General features: G+C 38.5%; 1 protein-coding gene across 4 annotated transcripts in view; it reads left to right on the forward strand.

Moving 5' to 3' along the window:
- Positions 1–277: 277 nt before the first annotated feature.
- LOC134390863 (TATA box-binding protein-associated factor RNA polymerase I subunit A-like) overlaps positions 278–22,674 on the forward strand; it is a 43,405-nt gene continuing 21,008 nt past the window's right edge. For 3 of the 4 annotated variants that reach the window (XM_063114639.1, XM_063114636.1, XM_063114640.1), the window contains exons 1-5: positions 278–445; positions 1,375–1,556; positions 6,161–6,330; positions 8,935–9,048; positions 22,109–22,307. In XM_063114639.1, coding sequence (XP_062970709.1) covers positions 1,436–1,556; positions 6,161–6,330; positions 8,935–9,048; positions 22,109–22,307 — 604 coding nt within the window. In that variant the 5' untranslated portion in view covers positions 278–445; positions 1,375–1,435. The remainder of the gene's footprint in view (positions 446–1,374; positions 1,557–6,160; positions 6,331–8,934; positions 9,049–22,108; positions 22,308–22,674) is intronic. The other variant, XM_063114637.1, reaches the window with a different exon arrangement.

Below are 22,674 nucleotides of genomic sequence, written 5' to 3' on the forward strand. Positions count from 1 at the left end.
CTTGCCACAATCTCCATTTGCAATGAACGTCTCCCATTTTCCGGCTGGGACACACAAACGCGTCAGATATGGGCCAAACCTTGGAAAGAAGACGCGCGTACCGTCAATCCCGGGTCACGGCCCCAGGCCACTTCCGGCGTCGAGGCGCCGCCTTGCGGCCGGTCGCCCACAGCGGGCGTTGCGGGTGCTCGCACGCAGCGCGCGGCTCGCTTCCGGCGGGGTCCTCGCGCGGTTCCGGGGTCGAGAGGCGGAGTCCAGTCTTACTGAGCGGCTTCGGCTGTAGGCGGGTCGGTTCGGCGCGCAGTCCGAGGTTCCTGTGGCTAGAGTGGAACGGGAAGGGCTGTGCGCTCTTCCTGTAGCTTCCTCCTGAGGTCCTGAGACCTGCAGTGCTGGGAACGAGAGAGGGCGGGCGTGGAGAGCCTCTGCGTGGAGCTGCGTAACACCGGTGAGGGGCCTTGAGGACTCGGGGAGGGAGGATTTGTGTAACGACTTTCCAACGTACCGTACGGGGTCGGTCACATTGAAACTCGGGCGTTATTTCAAACTCATGCTCCTAACTGTAGAGCTTGGTTTTAAAAGGTTTGCTCTGTCTGCAGTGTGGAGAAGCAAAATTTGAGGTCGGGTCACTAGTTAGAAAGCTAAAGCACTAATCCAGGCACAGTTTGAAGGTGTGCTGTGTTAGCGTAGAGCTGGAGGATTGCAGGGAAGAGGGAAAACGAGAGAAGTTCTCGGGGCTAGTGTCAGCAGCACTAATACTCGATGTGCTATGGGGAATGGGGGAGAGGGGACCTGAGCATCTTGAGAGTGAAGTCTGAGCTCAGCCCGGCACATGCCTTTTTTTCTAGGTGTCGTTTCCCGCAGGCACCTCTGCCTGCCTTCCGCCCCCTGCTCCACCCCCGCCCCCCCAAATTCTAGTCATACCAGGTACTTTGGTGTTCTGCTTCCTACGATGTTGTCCTCACCTTTTTTGCGACATTGGGCAGGTTACATAATTTCACTGTCAGTTTTTTCAACATGAACATGGAAGAAAATAATAGTACCTCCCTCAGGATTGCTGTGGGGATTAAACTAGATTATTTATTCGCCTGATGTGTGATAAGGGCTCAGTAAATATTAGCTACTAGTACTATTCTTATTGTACTTATATTATTTTGTTACTATGCATTTTGTTGCTTTTTCCTTTAGACTTGAAGTTTTTTTCTTTTTCATTAGAGGGACGGTATCTTATTTATCTTTATTTTTGAATGGATCATTGATTTTGTCTGTTGCTGACATAATTAAATTTTTTAACTTTAAGAGCTACCAGGTGCAATAAATTTTGTTGATAGAATGATATTTATTAGATAAAAAGATGGCTGTTTTTTTTTTGTACAGCTCAGAAGCCTGTGGATTAAGATGTACGGAAAGTAACTGACATTCTTAGTTTAGTAAAGATATGAGTGATCTCAGTGAAGAATTGACGAGGCCTGTGACAGAGGATGAGCAAGTGGAAACGTCTGTGCTCTCTGGTACAGGAATGCATATTCCTTGGCTTCAAAAGCGTATAGAAACTGTAGGTAAGTAAAATATCATAGAACCATTGTAACTTTAATGCAAGGAGGTGATAAGATTCAGTATGGATACAAAATGAATAACCAGGCTGGTTCAATTTTCAAAATAGGGATATGTGAATTTTTTCTTTTAGGCTGTAAGCAAAAAAGAAATAAGAAATAGATTCTGTTTTCTTTTAGAATTCTTTGCTTTTGAATTAATAATAGATAGCCTGTATTATGGTAGATAAACATTTTTTTCAGTAATACTTACTGAGTGTTTATATCATTGGCTAAATATTGGGGGGTTATAGATAAAGAAGATGCGGTCTCTGTCATTGAGGAGCTCATACCTAGGAAGTGTTCTGGAAGTTTCTGTTAAATTGCATTGAAATAATTCCTAATAGAATTGATTGTGTGATAGGTTTAATATTAGTCCGTTGCTGTTGCTATAACAGAAGTACCTGAGACTGAGTAATTTATAAAGAACAGGTTTATTTGGCTCACGATTCTGGGACAGCTGCATCTGGCACAGGCCTCAGGCTGCTTCTACTAATGGTGGAAAATGGCAGCAGCCAGCACGTACAAGCAGATCACATGGTGAGAGGAAGCAAGAGAGAGAGAGGAGACGTACCAGGGTCTTTTAACCAGCTCTCACAGCAACTAACAGAGCAATGACTTAACTCACCACCCCTCCTCCCCCAGAAAGAGCATAATGGATCCACCCCCATGACTTGAACAGCTTTCAGCACTGCCACATTGGGGATCAGATTTCCCCATGAGTTTTGGTGGGGACCACACATTCAAAGTATCAGGTTTCAAACAGAGCATTTCCCTCCATTTTTATTTAATGTAAATACAAGCAAGTTTTCCTATGGGATAAAATCCCTGTAAAAAAATATAAAAGAAGCAGTTATTAGTATGCTGGAATGTTGGATGGTGTGGTCTTGGGAATCCATTTGAACTAGCACTTCTCTTATTGCTCTTTCTTTAGCCCAGGCTTCTTTCCTCTTGACGGAGATCCCTTGGCTCCTAGGATTTAGCTCTTATTTTTTCCTTTTAACCTGGGTGTCATCTCATTTAGTGATCTCAGTATATTAATCTTAAGTAGATCTATGTGCTAGGCATTGTAGATATGAGGAAACTAAATTTCAAAGAAGTTAAACTCTTCAGTGGTAGTGTCAGGAGTCAAACCCAGGTTTATCTGATCTTAAAGCCTACACTTTTAACCACTGAGATATAGGAGGGCACTTCAGAAAGTTCGTGGAAAAATGGAATTAAAAGATAATACAAATCTTTCCACAAACTTTTTGAAGTACCTTCATATTTAAAAAAAATGAGGCAATATATGTAAAGTGTCTGGCATAGAGCCTTATGCATAGTGAGTGTTAAAAAATAATAGTTCCTTTTCCCTCTTTTTATTTTTGCTAGATTAATGCACATGGCTTCAGCCAGGTTTGGAAGAATGGTACTTTAGAGGGAGTGCTACCTCACGCTTTGTAGGGAACTAGTAATCTAAAGTTCCTGCTAGTGTAGGCATACCTACCTGGGCCTGTTTCTGTCACCAAAGTTCTATAGAGAGCTTGAGTCAGTCTGCAAAGCAATTAGGTTTAAGACCATATGCTTAGAAGTGTTTCATGTTTTGTGGATAGTCTGTTAAACCCCCAATTCTGTCTGCAATGAGGAAATACTAGCAAGTAATATTGACATTGTAGTAGTAACTAACCGTAATAGGAGAACAAAATTGCCTTAACAATTATTTTTTATGCTGGTAGATATCTTTTGGGGTTTTGAACGGTGTGTTCCTTAGAATGAAAACTTTGAAGACGGGGCCAGTCTGGCATGAAGCTGGATGCTGAGTACCCGCAATACGAGGGTATTTCAAAAAGATGGTGGAAAGTAGAATTAAAAGATAGTACAAGTCTTTCCGTGAACTTTTTGAAGACCCCTCGTAGTGCTTGGCACACAGTAGTGCCGAAGAGATATTTATTGACAGATCAACCAAGTTTCCAGATTCTTTCAGTGGTATTATAAGTTAAGTTGATGACACCTGTTCTTTATTGTATCTCATTCTATGTAAAAATTTATTTCACTTGACAGTTACTATTCTTAAAATTATTGGCAACAAGTAAGATTGTCTTTGCTCACTAAAGAATGAAATGAGAGGAGAAATTTTCCTGAGATAACTTGGCTAAGTTGGAAGACAGAAGGTGAATTTCCCAAGGAGTTAGGTATAGTTGTGTAAAGTTGATTTTTAGTGTGAGCCATGAAAGTTTGAGAGGTAGATGGGGGATTGTCCTGAGAACAGTCCTCCTTTAGATAAGTAAAGGGTATCTTAAGGAAGAGGTGTTTTGTCAGTTTCCTGGACTAGCTGCCTGATCCGAGGCAGCTTGGGTATAGATCTTGTTAAATACAGCTTCTGATTTCGAGAGTTCTCTGGGGCATGGTATTCTGCATTCAAATAAGCGTCCAGATGATAATGATCCTGCTGGTTCCAGGACCATACTGAGTAGCACGGGTCAGGATCCTTGGATGATTTGTATGTACATTAAAAAAGTCTGAGAAGCACTAATCTGGAGTAGTGGCCTTCAACCTTTTTCACTTACATATTCCCTATTTTGTTTTTCTGAAAAATTGTGTAGTTCCTTGTACAGTTTGCTGGTACCATCTAAAAATTTTATTGTAAGTTTAGTAGTTGCAAGAGATATAATTTCCAGCATTTTTAAGTGAAATTATATTACTTTTCTTTTGGTTTTTTTTGATGACTGGCTGGTACGGGGATCGAAATCCTGGTGTTATCAGCATCACACACTAACCAACTGAGCTAAAAGGCCAGCCTTATATTACTTTTAAAAATATATCTGGTAGAATCTAAACATAGGGATGTAATACCTTGCATTATCTATTTTAAGGAATTTATGAAAAAGCTTTTAATAGATGGAAATTTTATATTCCTTTTTCTATTGTACTTCTTGAAGTAAAAGTATGTGTCTACATTGGTATGTGTTTTTTTGTTATTGTTAATATTCTATAAGTTTTTAAGTCTTATTTTCTTTGGGGTTGAGTTGTACACAGGTGATCAAAATAACACGTATTAAAAGTTTTGTTAAATCTTAAGTATTAGGGCGGCTGGCTAGTTAGCTCAGTTGGTTAGAGGATGGTGTTGATAACATGAAGAGGTCAAGGGTTCTGATCCCCACACTGGCCAGCTGCTAAAAACCCAAAACAGTACATTCTTATGTGTTTCTTTATCGTAGTAAAATAATCACTTTTTTCAAATTACTTTATGTACCTGTGGATGACTGTTATATACTTCTAGAATGAGAAAAGATTTAGCATCAATTTTAGTATATTTTGTTTTAACTTTTGTACATTCTGAGGAACCTTAGTCACATAAGTAAGTAGATGGCAGTGAATGGTGTTTAATTATAGCAGTGTGTCAGGTCTTTGAACTCCTTCTGAATTATTCATGAAAAGATTACATAGTGATCTATTACAGAAAATTAAGTCATTCTGCAATTTTGATAAGCAAAGAATTGCAAAAAGAGATGTTAGTCATTGACTTTTTCAACACCTGTATGTACACCTTCAGATAATGTATAGTGATTTTGATTGAGAAGCCTTGACTATAGACAGCTCCCTAGGAGATTAATTTTAGGTAAGAGTGTGTAAGGAAGTGAAAGATCTGCAAGTTAATAGTTTTGAAAGTATCTTTGCATAGTATACCCATTGGTCTTTGTGTACTTGTAGGAGTAAGGATACCTAACTGGAAGCCTGCTGCCCTAGAGGGGTTTGGTAGCTGGGTGTGAAGGGAAAAAGAGGTAGCAGTGCAACCAGTCACTTATGTAATGGGGCTGTAATAAGCCCAAATGTTCTTAACATGAGGATTGCCAACACTTTAGAAATATAAGTGCTAATATTTATAACTTTTAATTTCATTTGCATTTAGTATCATTGAGTTACTAGGAACTTGGTCCTTAAAAAATGAAAGCCCACTTGAGTTTTTCAGAATATAGGTGGGTGATGAAGACCGTACTTGCCTAGGATGACCCTGGTGATTTTTACCCATTATAAATACCTGGGATGTGCTTTTGGGATCCTCTTTGAGACATTCTCCCAAAATTGTTTAGTGCAAGGATGAAAGGGTGATTGAATCAGATCTGAAGGATCTGGTGATTCTGGTAGCCCAAGAACATCAAACTATACATTTTTTATTTTTTTATTTTTTATTTTTATTTATTTACTTTTTTTGTCTTTTCGTGACCGGTAAGGGGATCACAACCCTTGGCTTGGTGTCGCCCGCACCGCACTCAGCCAGTGAGCGCACTGGCCATTCCTATATAGGATCCGAACCCGTGGCGGGAGCGCCGCTGTGCTCCCAAGCGCTGCACTCTCCTGAGTGCGCCACGGGGCTGGCCCAAACTATACATTTTTAAAAATTTGCTAAAAGTAGTTGATAATAGTGTGGAAGAATCTGTTTCAAGTGAAGTTGGCTTTGATACTGGGGATGGGCTGGGTCAAGTAATACCTACTGTTCTACTTGTTAAAGCTTCTGCTTATCAGAAGTCAGGTTTTCGAGTTGTTGAATCGGAGTCACTGTAGGTAAAGGCTCTTCTCTTTCATGTTTATAGTGACTGGAGGAAAAAAGAAGAAGGATTTTGCTCAGACAACAAGTGCATGTTTAAATTTTATCCAAGAAGCTCTACTGAAGCACCAGTGGCAGAAAGCTGCAGAGTACATGCACAGTTATTTTCAGACCTTGGAAGATTCAGATAGCTACAAAAAGCAGGCTGCACCTGAGGTAAACAAAGTGTGAAACTGCTGGAAGAAATGACAGATTCCTGAGAGTTTCTGCCTTCAGCTCTACCCACAATAGCATCTACAGGAACGCAAATTGATTATACTAAAAGCTACTAAAAGTTATTCTGGGTGGGGAGTTTGTATTGGGTCATTTTTTGAACATTTCTTTTTAAAGGAGATAAAAATAGTTTGAATTCTCAGATTCCCCAGTATTCATTCATTCATTCCAATAATTCTTCCTTCTTTCCCTGTGTCATTATTTCCCCTCTCTATAGGAAGTTTGCTGTCATCATACAAAGACGTTTATTCTATCTTAAAATCGTCTCTTGATTCCCCACTTCCTCCATAGGCTGTCTCATTTTTCCACTGTCCCTTTTAGCAAAACTCCTTGAAAAAGTTATTCTCTTTCTCTAGCCACCGTGATCCTTTTTTATTTTTTTCAGTTTTATTGAGACATACTTAACACATCATACAATTCTCTCGTCTAAATTGTACAATTCAATGTTTTTAAAAAAATATCCACAATATTGTGCAACCGTTACCACAATCTAAATTGAGAACATTTTGTCCCCCACAAAAAACACATACTCTGTACCCTTTTCAGACTTTCCCTGTTCTTTCCTCCAATTGCCAGCCCCTGGCAGCCACTCATCTACTTTCTATTCTGGACATTTCATATAAGTGGAATCATACATTTTGTGGCTTTTTGTGAATGGCTTCTTTAGCTTGTGTAATGTTTTCAAGGTTTATTCATGTTGTAGCATGTATTAATACTCCATTCCTTTTTATTGGCAAATGATATGTCATTATATGGATATCCCACATTGTATGGGTATACACATTCCATTCATCAGTTGTCACATTTGGGTTGTTTCCACTTTTTGGTTATTATGAGTAATGCTTCTGTGGACATTTGTGCACAAGTTTTTTATGTGGACATTTATTTTAATTTCTCTTGGGTATATATCTAGGAGTGGAATTGCTGGGTCATGTGGTAACTCATTTTTAACATCTTGAGGAGCTGCCAGACTGTTTTCCAAAGTGACTACCCCATTTTATATTCTCACCAGCAATATTTGAGGGTCCCAATTTCTCTCTATTCTTGCCAGATTTGTTAATGTCTTTTTTATTATAGCTGTCCTAGTGGTTGTGAAGTGGTATCTCATCCTGGTTGTGATTTGCATTTCCCTAATGACTGATGATGCAGAGTGAACCTTTTAAAACATCAGTCAGATCATGTCACTCCTGCTGAAAACACTAATGGCTTCCCATTTCACTCAGTAAAAGCCAGAGTCCTTATAGTTGCCTACAGGTTCTTACATGATGTGCTCATTCTCCCCTTCGACCTTTGTAACCTCATTTCCTGTTACTCTGCCACTTGCTTTTTCTTCTCTAGCCTTATTGGCCTTCTTGCTTTTACTTGAGCCGGCAAGGTGTATTGCTGCCTGATTGCCTTTGCCTTAGCTATTTCCTTTACTTGGAAAGATCTTCAGCTGTCACTATGGCTACCCTCTTTCAAGGACTTTCTTCAGTGAGGCCTTCCTTGATTATTTAAAATTGCACCTGCACTGCTCCCCTGTCACTCATTTTCCTGCTGGCATTTCTGATCTCCTTACCCTGCTGTATTTTCCCAAAACACTTATCAATTTAATTATTATGTTTCGTGGTCTGTCTCTTCACACAGAATGTAAATTTTACAGAGCAGAGATAAAACATTGTCTGGCATATAAATTAAATTTATATGTTAAATTTGCTTAATAAAAGTTTATCCACATGAATATCTCAGATAGCTTTTACTAATTAATGCAGTAACTATTGCATCAATTCATTATCTAATAGAGCCAAAAGAAAAAAAAATCTGAAAGAAAAAGTTTATGGACGAAAGTTATATACATCTACAAAACATTGGACAAGGTACAAGCTCTTTTTGTCCAGATTTTGTTCTGTAAAATTAAGGAATTGGCAGTGGTTTACAGGTGCTTATTTGCCTCTAATTGAATCATAGGGCTTCTGTTGAAAATAATGATTCCTGTACTCCATCCCAGTCCTACTGAATCAAAATCTGAATACTTAGAATATTTGTTTTAACAGGTGTCCCAGGTAATTCTCATATGCAACGAAGCTTGAGAACAACTCTTATAGATAATCTCTAAGTTTTCTTTAAGCTCCCAAATACTACAGTTTGGCCTTCTGCAAATGAAATTTTGACCTCTTTCTGAGTTGGGAAGATGAGTTTTTGTTATACCAAACATCCAGTGTTTATGTTCATAGAAATAGTTGATTTAAAGTTCACTTTAATTTAAAGTTGATATTATTAAGTTGGCATTCTAAATATAGAATAAATACAGCCAAGAGTTGTAGAACTTGATGGGATCTCAGGAAACATCTAGTTTGCTTCCCTCATTTTGCAGAGGATAAGATGTGACTGAGGCCAGTGAGAAGGCAGTGTTACTAGAACCCGAGTTTCCTGACTTCAATATTCTTCCTCCTATACTATTAAAAATTTTATATTCAATATGTATCTTAACTGCCTACCTAACTTTCTTAGGCAGAAATTGGTTTAGGCAAGGATTTTACATTTTGGTAATAATATCTGCTTTGACAGATTATTTGGAAGCTTGGAAGTGAAATTCTATTTTATCATCCCAAGAGCAACGTGGAGAGTTTCAATACCTTTGCTGACCGGATGAAAAATATTGGCGTCATGAATTACTTAAAGGTGAGAATGTAGGTTTTGTGAGTTTACATTTGCAGTATTCATTTTTTAAAAAATTGCTTGTGTCTGATAAAGTAGATAATAATGAAAAAAGCATATAAAAAGGATAAGACATCTGGATAAATAAGAGAAACTAAAAGTAGTGTTGTGAGAACCATTGTACTTGGTTTCCAGTGTGTTCTGTGACCGAAGATGCCTTCTCTTTGTTGTAGATCTCTGGCTGCCAAAACCAGTCCTTCAGCGCTTGTAGTTGTGCTTCATTATTATAATGGGCCAAACCTAATGTGTTTGCTTAAGGTATTTGAGCTAAGAGTTGGTGTTTTGGGGAAAAGGAAGGAATTAAATGAGTTGTGAATTTGAATGTGTGAAAGTATTTTGCTCCTAACGATTAGGTGGAACCTTCTCTCCAAATTCGTATATCCTGTAATAAAAGTCTTATTCAAAAGGATTTAGACATTTCCAAAATATTATATCTCCCATCTGTAGTATGTTTTTGACTAAAAGAGCACTTTTTCAATAAAGTTTTATAAATGCTTTGCGGTTTAATTTTTTTCAACGACCATAAAGTTTTATTGGAACACAAGTACACCCTTTACTTCCATATTGTCAATAGCTGTTTTGCGTGACAGTGATGGACTTGAGTAATTGTGACAGAAACCATATGGTGTGCAAAGCCTAAGATAGTCACTCTTTGAATCTTTTTGTTTTGTTCTTACTTTTTCTATTTTCTAAATTTCTTTTTATCATGGTAAAATATATAAAACAAAATATGTTATTTAAGCATTTTTAAGTGTACAGTTCGGTGGCATTATATTCGCTGTTGTACCACCATCACCACTATTTCTGAAACTTTTCCATCACCCCAAACAGAAACTTTGTGCTCACTAAGCAATACCTACCCATTTTCTTGTCTTTCTGGCCCCTGGTAACCTCTAACCTATTTTCTGTCTCCACGAATTTGCCTATTCTAGATATTTCATATAAGTGGGATCATACAGTATTTGTCATTTTGTGTCTGGATAATTTGACTGAGCATAATGTTTTCAAGATTTATCCATGTTGTGGCATGTATCAGAACTTCATTTCCTTTTTATGGCTGAATGGTATTCTTTTGTATATCACATTTTGCTTATCTGTTGTTGGGTTGCTTTTACCTTTTGGCTATTGTAAATTATGCTTCAGTGAATATTGGTGTACACACACTTCTTTGTTCAATGTTTTTAGGAATACCCAAACTGTTTGACACAGGGGCCGCACTATTTTACATTCCCACTGCTTTGTAATTTTAAAAACAGTTTCCCCGGTTTAGGATTCTTTTTAGATCTTACTAATTAATTTAGGAAAATTTTTCTGAGTATTTGCTTGTGTCTCAGGTGCTCTCTTATGATCTTGTTCTCTGGTAAACCAGATATACTGTGAGTGGAAATTAAATGGAGGCAGCTTATGGTTTTGCTTGAGGAAGAGCTTTCTAACTGAGTAATTGGAAAAAGGAATGGCCTGCCTTGATGATTTTGTGTGCTTCCCATTTTTTTTTTTTTTTCAGGAAGAAACTTGACAGCCATTTGATTGGGGAGGGAGGGTGGAGTTTTAACTAAATTTATTAAAATCCCATTTGGCTCATAGAATCTACTCAGTTAAAGAAAACAAACTGGAAGGGAACCTCATTTCTCATTCTGGAGTCTGAAGGTGGTGATTAGGGTAGAGAATAAAATATCTTTTTGTTAATAATTTTAGAAACACTGCTGTTTTGCAAGCAATGTGCTAGATGTGGTTCTTGTGGTAGAGGGAGACAGGCATGTAAATGGAATAATGTGTTATGGGTACCATAGTAGAAATGCAATGTATGGTGAGAAGACAAAGGAGAAAATGGGCAGCTCTGTGGAATTGGAGAAGGCTGGGATTGAATGGCCAGGGGAATCAGGAAGAGAAAGGAAAGTGACGTTTGAGATGATTGTGAAAAAGCAGGTGAATGTTCACTACGCAGCCTAGGGGAGGGGAGAATCTGACGTGGCAGGGGGTAATGAGTTTGATAGCCCTCTATCTGAAGCTTTAGTTATTCTAAAAATTATTTGGGTGGAAGCCAGGGGAAGTAGGTTGGGCCCCGTGTGCAGTAGCTAAGGAGCTTGGATTTTATCCTGTTGGTAGTGGGAGCCATTGAAGGATTTTACACAGATGACTATTCCAAGTCACTGTTGTTAGTCACAGATGACTAACAAGATGAGATTGCTTTGGTAGTCACATGGAAGGTAGATTGTAGGGTGGGCAGAAATGGAGAGACGAGCTGAGAAATTATTGCAGTAGATTGAGATGAGTCCTTGAATTTTCTGATCTGGCTCAACCCATATGATTAATTTTATTTTCCATTTTCCTTGATGTCTTCCTTTCTTGTAATGTTCTTGCTTTTTGTAATTGTTCTTTTTTAAATTAATTTTTTGCTGAAACATATGGATTGTACATATTTATGTGATACAGGAGTTATGTTTCAATACCTGCATATGTGTGATGATCTAATCAGTTAATTAGCATATCCATCACTGCCAAACTTAATCATTTCTTTCTGATGTGAATATTTGATCTCTCCTAGTCATTTGATAACATGCAGGAAATGATTGTTAATTATAGATTCCTGGGTTCACTGTATACCAATACAGAACTTATTTTTTATATCTAGCTGTAATTTTGTATCCATTAACCAAACTCTCTCCTCCCCTTCCCATCTCTAGTAACCAGTTTTTCTCTCTCCTTTTAACAGTACAACTTCTTAATTTTTTTTTTTTTTTTTTTTAAGTTCCTACATATGAGCGAGAACATGTGATTTTTCTCTTGCTGTGCCTGGCTTATTTCACTTAACATAATTTTCTCCAAATTCATCCATTGTGCTGCAAGTTTGTTCTTTTTTATGGCTGTGTAGCATTCCATTGTGTATATATACTACATTTTCTTTATCCAGTCATCTGTCAGTGGACATTTAGGTTGGTTCCATATCTTGGGCATGGTGGTGCAGGTATCTCTTTGACATGGTGACTTCCATTCCTTTGGGTATAGACCCAGTAGTGGGATTGCTGGATTGTATGGTAGTTATATCTGTAGTTGTCTGAGAAACTTCCATACTGTTTTCAATAATGGCTGTACTAATGTACAATTCTGTTTCTTTGCCCCACATGGATTTGTCACCCCACTTCCACTGGGTGACGGAGCTGCAAAGGATTACTCAAAGCCCATCTCTTCTGAGCAGTGAGAAGCCCCGAAGTGGTTAACTTCCCCAGAACCCTCAAGCAAGAGGCATCCCTTCCTCAGGAAATGAACCCCGAGTTGGGGTTCTCTTCCTGCATTTATTTTCCAGACCAGGAAGTTACAGGAAGAGAACATAAGTGGGGTTATAGTTTAACAATATAGGCTGGTAACTTTCAGTGAAACAAGTCAGATGACATTCCATTAGACAATGAAGTGATCCACCAACAAAAGCTTGATCTAGCAAACATTCCCTTCTTACAGCAATTTCTCAGTATCTTTACATAACAATCAGTAACTAGTCTGTCCTTGAGACAGCAACCTTGCTGTGCCACAAATCTTTATCTTACACCAGAGACTTTATAGCCTGAGGAAAATTTCCTGTCCTCCGCAAGGACAATATTTGAAACTGCAAGGCTTTGGAAAACCAGGCCCTGTGAAGTACATTTGCTTTAAGAATCCTCTACACAATTCTACCAACAGTGTATTATAAGAGTTCCCCTTTCTCCACATTCTTGCCAGTATTTGTTATTTTCTGTCTTTTTGATAATAGTGAGATGATACCTCAGTGTGGTTTTGATTTGCATTTCCCTGATGATTAGTGATGTTGAGGATTTTTTCGTATACTTATTGGCCATTTTTATGTCTTGTTTTGAAAAATGTGTATTTGGCTTTCCTGTCCATTTTTAAATTGGGTTATTTGTCTTTTTATTATTTTTTAATTTATATTTTTGTGGGGGGTACAGTGTGTTGTTTCAATACATGCATATACTGCACAATGAGTCACTTAGGGTAGATAGCATAGTTTTGTACCCTTTAGTTCCCCTTTCTCCCCTCCACCCCCAGTTCCAGCCTCTGGTAATCTCTACTTGTATAAGAACCCCCCCCCCCTTTTTTTTTTACATTCTGCTTATGAGTGAGACGATGCGATTTGTCTTTCTGTGCCTGACTTATTTTACTTAACATGCTGGTCTCCAGTTCCATCCAGGTTGCTGCAAATGATTGGATGTTATTTCTTTTTGTAGCTGAATAGTATTCCATTATGTATATATAGCATGGGTTTTTAATTCATTCATCTGTTGATGGCCATTCAGGTTGATTCCATTTCTTGGCTATTGTGAGTAATGTTGCGATGAACATGCGAACGCAGGTGTCTTTTTGGTATATTGATTTCGTTTCCTTTGGGTACATACCCAGTAGTAGGATAGCTGGGTCATAAGGTAGGTCTGTTTTTAGTTCTCTGAGGAACCTCCAAACTGTCTTCCACAGTGGCTATACCAATTTTTATTCCCACCAATAATGTAGGAGGGTTCTCTTTTCTCCACATCCTTGCCAGCATTAGTTACTTTCTGTCTGGTTGATAATGGCCGTTCTAACTGGGCTGAGATGATGTATCATTGTGGTCATAATTTGTATTTCCCTGGTGATTTTGAGCATTTGTGCTTGTTGGCCATTAGTATGTCATCTTTTGAGAAATGTCTATTCAGGTCCTTTGCCTATTTTTTAATTGGGTTATTTGGTTTTTTGTTGTTGAGTTGTTTGAGTTCCTTGTATATTCTGTATATTAGCCTTTTGTCTGTTGTGAAGTTTGTGAACACTTTCTCTCATTCTGTAGGTTGTCTCACTTTGTTGATAGTGTCCCCTGCTGTGCACTAGCTTCTTAGTTTGATGTAGTGCCATTTGTCTGCTTTTGCTTTAGTTGACAGTGCCTTTGTAGTCTTGTTCAGGAAAGCACTGCCCGTTCCTGTTTCATGTAGTGTTTCTCCTGTGTTTTCTTTTAGTAGTTACATAGTTTTGGGTCTTAAGTTTAGGTCTTTAATCCATTTTGAGTTGATTTTTGTGTATGGTGAGAGACAGGGGTGTAGTTTCAATCTCCTGCATGTAGATAGCCAGTTTTCCCAGCACCATTTATTGAACAGGCTGTCCTTCTCCACTGTATATTCTTGGCACCTTTGCTGAAAATCAGTTGGATGTAAGTGCGTGGGTTTATTTCTGGGCTCTCTATTTTGTTCCATTGGTCAGTTTGTGTGTTTTTATGCCAGTACCGTGGTGTTCTGGTTACTATTGCTTTATAGTGTATTTTGAAGTCAGGAAGTGTGATGCCTCCAACTTTGTTCTTTTTATTCAAGATTGCTTTAGCTATATGGGCTCTTTTGTGGTTCCATACAAATTTTAAGATTGTTTTTTGCATTTCTGCGAAGAATGCCATTGGTATTTTGATAGGGATTGTGTTGAATGTACAGATTGCTTTGGGTAATATGGACATTTTGATGATGTTAATTCTTCTGACCCATGAACATGGGGTATCTTTCCATTTGTGTTTGTGTCCTGTTCAGTTTTTTTCACCAGTGTTTTATAGTTTTCATTGTAGAGGTCTTTGACCTCTTTGGTTAAATTTACTCCTAGGTATTTCATTTGTTTGGTAGCTGTTATGAATGGGATTACTGTTTTGATTTCTTTTTTAGCTATTTTGTTATTGGCATATAGGAAGGTTATTGATTTTTGTGTGTTGATTTTGTATCCTGCCACTTTATTGAATTTGTTTACTAGTTCTAGTAATTTTTTGGTGGAGTCTTTAAGATTTTCTGTGTTTATGATCATGTCATCTGCAAATACGTATAGTTTGACTTCCTCAATGATTTGGATGCCCTTTATTACTTTCTTTTGTCTTCTTGCCCTGGCTAAAACTTCCAGTACTATGTTGAATAAGAGTGGGGAAAGTGGGCATCCTTGTCTTGTTCCAGATCTTTAGGAAAAGCCTCAATTTTTGTCCATTCAGTATGGTATTAGTTATGGGTTTATCCGATGTGTCCTATGTTGTGTTGAGGTACATTCCTTCTATACCTAGTTTGTTGAGTGTTTTTATCATAGAGGGGTGTTGAATTTTATTAAATCCCTTTTTTGCATGTACTGAAATGATCATGTGGTTTTTGTCCTTCATTCTGTTCATGAGATGTATCATGTTTATTGATTTGCATATGTTGAACCATCCTTGCATCCTTGGGATGAATCCCACTTGATCATGGTGTGTGATCTTTTTAATGTGTTGTTGGATCCTGTTTGCTAATGTTTTTGTTGAGGGTCTTCGCATCCGTGTTCATTAGGGATATTGGTCTGTAGTTTTCTTTTTTTGTTGTTGTATCTTTTTCTGGTTTTGGTATAAGGTTAATAATGTTGTCCTCGTAGAATGAGTGTGGAAGTATTTCCTCCTCTTTAGTCTTTTGGAGTAGTTTGAGAAGGATTGGGATTAAATCTTCTTTAAAAGTTTAGTAGAATTCAGCAGTGAAGCTGTTTGGTCCTGGGCTTTTCTTCATTGGGAGAATTTTTATTACTGTGTCAATCTCATTACTTGTTAGTGTTCTGTTTAGGTTTTCTAGTTCTTCATGTTTCAACCTTGGTAAGTTGTAAGTGTCCAGGAATGCATCTGTTTCTTCTAGGTTTTCCAGTTTGCTCTTATATAGCTGTTTGTAATAGTCTTTTATGATCCTTTGTATTTCTGTGGTATCAGTTGTAATGTCTCCTTTTTCATTTCTGACTTTGAGTCTTTTTTTTCTTCATCAGTCTAACTAAAGGTTTATTAATTGTTTTTATCTTTTCAAAAAACCAGCTCTTTTTCATCAATATGTTGTATTGTTTTTTAAATCTCTAATTCATTTATTTCTGCTCTGGTCTTTGTTATTTCTCTCCTACTGATTTTAGATTTGTTTTCTTGTTTTTTGGTTCCTTGGTGTGTAGTGTTTGGTTGTTTATTTGAAGTCTTTCTTATTTTTATTTTCCTCAGATGTGGGCATTTATTGCTATAAATTTCCCTCTTAGAACTGCTTTTGCTGTATCCCGTGTAAACTGGCGTGTTGTGTTTTCAATTTCATTTATCCCTTGGAATGTTTTAATTTCCTTTTTGATTTCTTCTTTGACCCATTTGTAATTTAGGAGCATGTTGTTTAATTTACATGTATTTGTATGGTTTCTAGTGTCCCTTTCGTTGTTGATTTCTAGTTTTATTCCATTGTGGTTGGACAAGGTAGTTGATACTTCAGTGCTTTAATATTCGTTGAGGGTTGTTTTTTGACCTATTCTAGAGAGTGGTCCATGTGCTGTTGAGAAGAATTTGTATTCTGTAGCAGTTGGATGAGATGTTCTATATATGTCTGTTAGGTCCAACAGGCCTATAGTAGAGATTACTTCTGATGTTTCCTGGTTAATTTTCTGTCTGGATGATCTGTCCTTTGGTGAAGGTGGGATCTTAAGGCCCCCAACTATTATGGTGTTGGAGTCTATTTCTCCTGATAGGTCTTACAGTATATATAGCGTATTGTTGGGTCTTGTTTTATAATCCATTCAACCACTGTGTCTTTTAATTGGGATATTTAATCCATTTACATTTAAAGTTGTTAGTGATATATAGGGACTTGTTACTGTCATTTTGTTACATTTTTCTGGTTGTTTTGTTAATCCTTTTTATTATTTCTGATCTTACTGTCTTTGTGATTGAGTAGTTTTTTCTAGGAGTATATTTTGATTTCTTGCTCTTTTTTTTTTTTTTAACAAGTTTTTGTGTTATGGTTACCATGAGGCTTACCAAAACCATGTTATAGTTATAACAGATTATTTTAGACTAATAACACCTTAACTTTGATGTATAAGAAAAAGGAAAGAACCAAAGCCAACTGTTTGCTTTGGTATCCTTCCCTCCCACTTTTTGACATTTTGATGTTTCAAGTTACATCTTTAAATATTGCCTTTCTCCTATATGGTTGTTGTATATGTTAGTATCTTGTTAGGTTTGTCCTCTAGTCTTCATACTAAAGATGTAAGCAGTTTATTTATCCCCCTTAGGATATTGGAGTATTCTGAGGTTGTCTGTGGGTTTACTTTACTCATGAATTATGTACCTTCAGGTGTTTTCTTGCTGCTCCTTAGCATTGTCTTCTTTCAAATTGAAGAACTCTCTTTAGCATTTCTTGTAAGGCAGGTCTAGTGTTGGTGAATTCCCTTACCTTTGTTTGTCTGGGGAAGACTTTCTTTCTCTTTCATATTCAAAGGTTAGTTTTGCTGGGTAGGGAGTTCTTGGCTGACAGTCTTTTTCCTTCAGTGCTGTGAATATATCGTCCCATTCTCTTCTGGCATTCTAGGGTTTCTACTGAGAAATCTGCTGAGAGATGTATTGGGACTCTGTTGAATGTTCTGCGTTTCTTTTCTCTTGCTGCTTTCAGTATCCTTTCTTCGTATTTGGTTTTTGATAATTTGATTATGTGACTTGAATTTCATTGGTTACCTGCAAGCTTCCTGTACCTGGATACTGTCATTTTTCTCCATACTTGTGAAATTTTCAGCCATTATTTCCTTGAATATGCTTTCTATATCTCTTCCTTTTTCTTCTCCTTCAGGTATGCCAATTATGCAGAGGATATTTTGCTTGAGGGAGTCCCATGTTTGCTGTATTTCTGTTTCATTTTTTCTTATTCTTTTTTCTTTTTCGCTCCTCTGGTTTGATAATTTCCTATGTTTTATCTTCCACCTCACTGATTCTTTCCTCTGTTTGGTCAAGTCTGCTTTTGGAGCTTTCCATCAAGTTTTTTAGTTCAGATAATGTATTCTTTGTTTGTAGAATTTCTATTTTTTTTTTAATTGATTTCTTTGTCACGTTTCTCATTCTGCTCCTGGATTGTTTTCCAGATTATCATTTAATTTTGTACCTGTATTTTCTTGTGACTCTCTGAACATCCCCAAGAGGATTATTCTGAATTCTCTGTTAGGCATTTCATAAATCTGCTATTCCTCTGGGTCTGTTGCTGGTGCTTGGTTTGTTTCCTTTGGTGTCATATTTCTCTGTTCTTTCTCAATCTTTTTGTCTTTTCCTTGATGCTGGGCATTTGAGGAGACTGCTACCTCTTCTAGGTTATACAGGTGTTCTTTGATGCTGTTACACCTTTACTGGATATCAGAGATTCTAATCTTTTTGTTTTCCACTTTTTTGTTGGATTATTACCTACCACCAGCACTTAAACTCTGCACTGAAACTAATTTGTTGTCCTTTGGTGAATTCCACAATTGGTGGAACTTCCTGTGGGGACCAGCACCTGAGCCCTGTGGTTGAGCTAAATTGCTGCCTTTCTGCTGATTCTCTGGAGAAGTCTTTTGTGCAGCTCACATTTTAATTGTTGACCTTTTAATCTCATCCAGGTCTTATGAGGTCAGATACACCTGGGCTGTGTGGAAATTCTGGCCCAGGACTTAGTCTTTTCAGCAAACTGCACCCCCTGTAGTCCTGTTTCCCTGACTAGTCTCCTGTGCTGACTGGAAGGCAGATCAGCTGCCCATGCTGTGCCCCAGTGTTCCTCTGGTGGGCCAGCCTCCCTCCCACCCCAATTCTAAATAAACACATCCTGTGGGGTGAGCTTTGTAGTCGTTTCTTGCAGTGACTCACTGGCCTCTGGGTGACTCCTGTTTTTGGTCAGCTGGGGCACCTCGCTCCCATGTGGGTACACAGGAACTGTGTCAGTGGTCACATTAACCTGAAAGCTGGTATGGTACACTTTTAGTTCCTCTTCTCCCCTGCAGACTCCAAACACATTCATGCACAGGGCACGGCTGTGGCTTTGCCAGCTCCTGCTCTGTGTGCTCTCAGTGGCTGCCCCTAAATTGGCCAGGGCTCAAAATAGTTGGAATGGTACCTTCTTTCTCTCACTGCAGCTTCTCCTACCTTCATGAACTCTGTGGGTCTCTCCTCTTTCCCCAAGCTCCAGTGATCCTAGGATTAAGTCTTTACTTTTTAATAGCTGTATGTTGATCAGTTGTGGGAGATAGTGATGCTGGGGATCATCTACTCCACCATCTTTTTTTTTTTTTTTTTTTTTTTCAAAAAAGATGACCGGTAAGGGGATCTTAACCCTTGACTTGGTGTTGTCAGCACCACGCAGTGAGCTAACCGGCCATCCCTATATAGAATCCGAACCCATGGCCCTGGTGTTATCAGCACCGCACTCTCCCGAGTGAGCCACAGGCCGGCCCTACTCCACCATCTGGAAGACATCCCTTAAAAACTTTTTTTATTATTGAGATCCTTGTGTATTCTGGATATTATTCCCTTTTCAGGTTTGTAGTTTGCAAATATTTTCTCCCATTCCCCGGGTTGTCTCTTTGCTTTATTTATTGTTTCCTTTGCTGCGTGGAAGCTTTTTTGTTTCAATGTGCTGATGGTAAAAATGTGTATTCTGTAGTTGTTGAGTGTAATGTTCTGTAAATGTCTGTCAAGTCCTTTTGGTCTAAAGTGCAGTTTAAATCCAATATTTCCTTGCTAATTTTTTGTCTAGACGATCTTTCCAATGCTGAGAGAGGGATGGAGTTCCCAACTACTATTGTATTTGGTTCTATCCATCCCTTCAGATCCAATAATGATTGCTTTATATATCTGGTGCTCTGATGATGTTGGGTGCATATATATTCATGATTGTTATATTCTCATGCCAAATGATCGCTTTATCATTATGTAGTAACCTTTGTCTCTTTTTATAGTTTTTGGTTTAAAGTCTGTTTTATCCAGTGTAAGTATAGCTACTCCTCGTTTTTTGTTTCCATCTGCATGGAATCTTTTTCCATCTCTTCAATATTAGTTTATGTGTATCTTTACTGATGAAGTGAGTTTCTTGCAGGCATCATATAGTTGGGTCTAGTTTTTTTTAATCCATTCAGCCAGTCTGTATTTATATTCAGTGTTATTATTGAAAGGTATTGCCTTACTCCTGCCATGTTATTAATTTTTTATGGTTGTTTTATATTTATTTTGTTCCTTTCCCTTTTATTGTTTGTGGTGCCCTTGGGAGTGTCTTGTTGGGGTGGGTGACACTGGGTAGGGTGGTTGTGGCTGTGGGCCTAGTAGCTTTGTAGAGGCGTGCTATGGAGGGTCAAAGCCCTTGCCCAATCTTCTGTTGGTCAGTGAGTGGGTATACAATGGTACAGCAGGGCCTGGCAGTTCTGTAGAGGTACACTGGATCAGCTGTTAAGCCTGGAGCAAGACTGCATGGATGCTGCAGGACCCCGTGGCTCTGTAGAGGCCTGCTGTGGGGAGGAAAACTGCTACCCAATCCACTGTTGGTCAGGGAGTAGGTGTACACTAGTGTTGCAGGACCTGGCAGCTCTGTGGAAGGCTGCCAGATCAGCTGTTGAGCCTGCAGCATGTCTGCAGGGAAGCAGCAGGCCCTGATGGCATTGTAGAGGACTGCAGGGGGAGGAGGAGCTATTGCTGGGCTGGCTTCTGGCCAGAGTGGGCACCTGTGGGTTCAGTGAGTCTACAAGCTGTGCAGGACAGGTGTATACGAATGTGGGAAATAGCTACTGATTGGAAGCTATTCCACTCAGAGGTCTGCCTGTTCTTCTGGGAGGGAAAGGGTGCCATGTGAATTCAGATTCCAGGGGTGTAGTCTTTCTCTCTGGCCTAGGCTCCAGGTAGCCCGGCGTCATGGCCTTGCTGGTGCCCATGTGAATGTGGTAGAATATAGATGGGGCTTCTGGATAAATGAAGTCAGTTTCACTGGGGCTGGGGCATGCATACTTTAACCATGGATTTGGTTTCTAGACTGCGCTGTGCCATAGCCACTTAGGGTGAGAATGGGGGTTCTTCTCCCTGTGTTTCTACTCTGATACCATGTAGCTGCAGAAATTCCCACCTATTCTCCAACTGGGTTTGGGTCCTGAAAGGATTGGGGGACTCTCATGTGGCAGGGATCACAGACGTTTGTGGTGGCAGTGGAAACAGCTGGGCTTTTTTTTTCCACCTTATCTCTCTCTGCCTGACTCTGAGCTGGTCTGTGCAGCAGGGCAGAGGCTGGATGCCTTGCTGTGCTCTCTATGGAGCTATTCCTGTCTTCCACGCTTTACAAGGATTTCATCACTCTCCTGGTACTCTGCAGCATTTTTCTTTAGTCGGTTTGGTCGAAATGTATTTGTTTGCTGTTTGGTCTCTTTATTGGGGGGGGTGGGGGGGGGTGGAAGGATACTAGAGCCAGACCCCTCTAGTCAGCTGTCTTGCCTCTTCTCTCTGTGTGATTGTTCTTATTGCTTCTCCTGTGTCAGAGATAGTTTCCTTTCTATCTGAACTGAAGCCATTCTTTATAAACTCTTATCAAGATGCTTTCTCTGAGCTTATATAACATGTATAAAATACAGGTTGTGCATCCGTAATCCAAAAATTTGAAATCTGAAACCTTCAACATCTAAAACCTTTTGAGTGCCAACATGACGCTCAAAGGAAATGCTCACAGGAGCATTTTGGACTTTGGATTTTCAAATTTGGCATGCTCAAGCAGTAAGTATAATACAAATATTCTAAAATCTGAAAAGCTTATGGTCCCAAGAATTTCAGATAAGGGATACTTAACCTGTAGTATATATTGATCGATTGTCTGTTATGGACCAAACTAGGCATTAGGTTGTATGTAACTATTATCTAATTTAATCCTCAACAATACCCTTCTGAAGGGTCAATAATAATTGTTACATGTAACATATGAGACTCTCAAAAGGTGAATAATTTACTCAGGTTAATTTATCTTTTAAGTGCCATGAGAACTAGGGCACTCTGTCTTCAAAGCCCATTGTTTTGTTCACTATATCACACTGTCTTCTGTTTGTAAGTTTACATAATTTAGCTCTCATTTACATACTGTTAATTATTTCATGTGTCTTTCTTCTTCACTAGATTGAAAATTTTGATGACAGGGGCAATGTCATATCATTTGTGTCCTACCAAAGTGAGCATGTATTTACTGAGCTTTTTGACTAATGGTTATCTAATGACTGAAATTTCAGTGGGCTTTTTTTATTTTTGTTGCAGATCTCCTTGCAACATGCATTGTACCTTCTGCATCATGGAATGTTTGAGGATGCCAACAGAAATCTAAGTGAGGCAGAGACATGGAGATATAGTGAGAAGTCGTCTTCCCAGGAAATATTAATCAATCTTATTCAAGCCTATAAAGGGCTTTTGCAGTACTATACTTGGTCTAAAAAGAAGATGGAATTGTCAAAGCTTGGTGAGTGAATATGAGTAAACTTTTTCTTATAGTGATGACACTGAAGGACAGAGATCTTAAGAAGTCATCTAGTAATCTCCCTACTGACTTCATCCAGATATTGCAGAGAATGACATTTTATTGATTTAAAATTCTTGATCATCTTTTCTCATATTTCAGATGATTCATAATTAAATATGTGACTGTTTTAGATTGATTGCTTTTTTTAATGTGATTTTTATCAAAGAGAAATACAACTAGACGTTAGAGCAGAGCAAACATTTTATTCAGTAACTACTGACAGTAGGGGGAAGAATGTAGAATGTAGCTACATTCTGATTTGTACAGAGGTGACTCGGTATTTTAAAGGGAGAATGAGGGAGTAGGG

This window comes from Cynocephalus volans, chromosome 11, assembly GCF_027409185.1.
Source record: "Cynocephalus volans isolate mCynVol1 chromosome 11, mCynVol1.pri, whole genome shotgun sequence".
NCBI classification, from domain to species: Eukaryota; Metazoa; Chordata; class Mammalia; order Dermoptera; family Cynocephalidae; genus Cynocephalus; species Cynocephalus volans.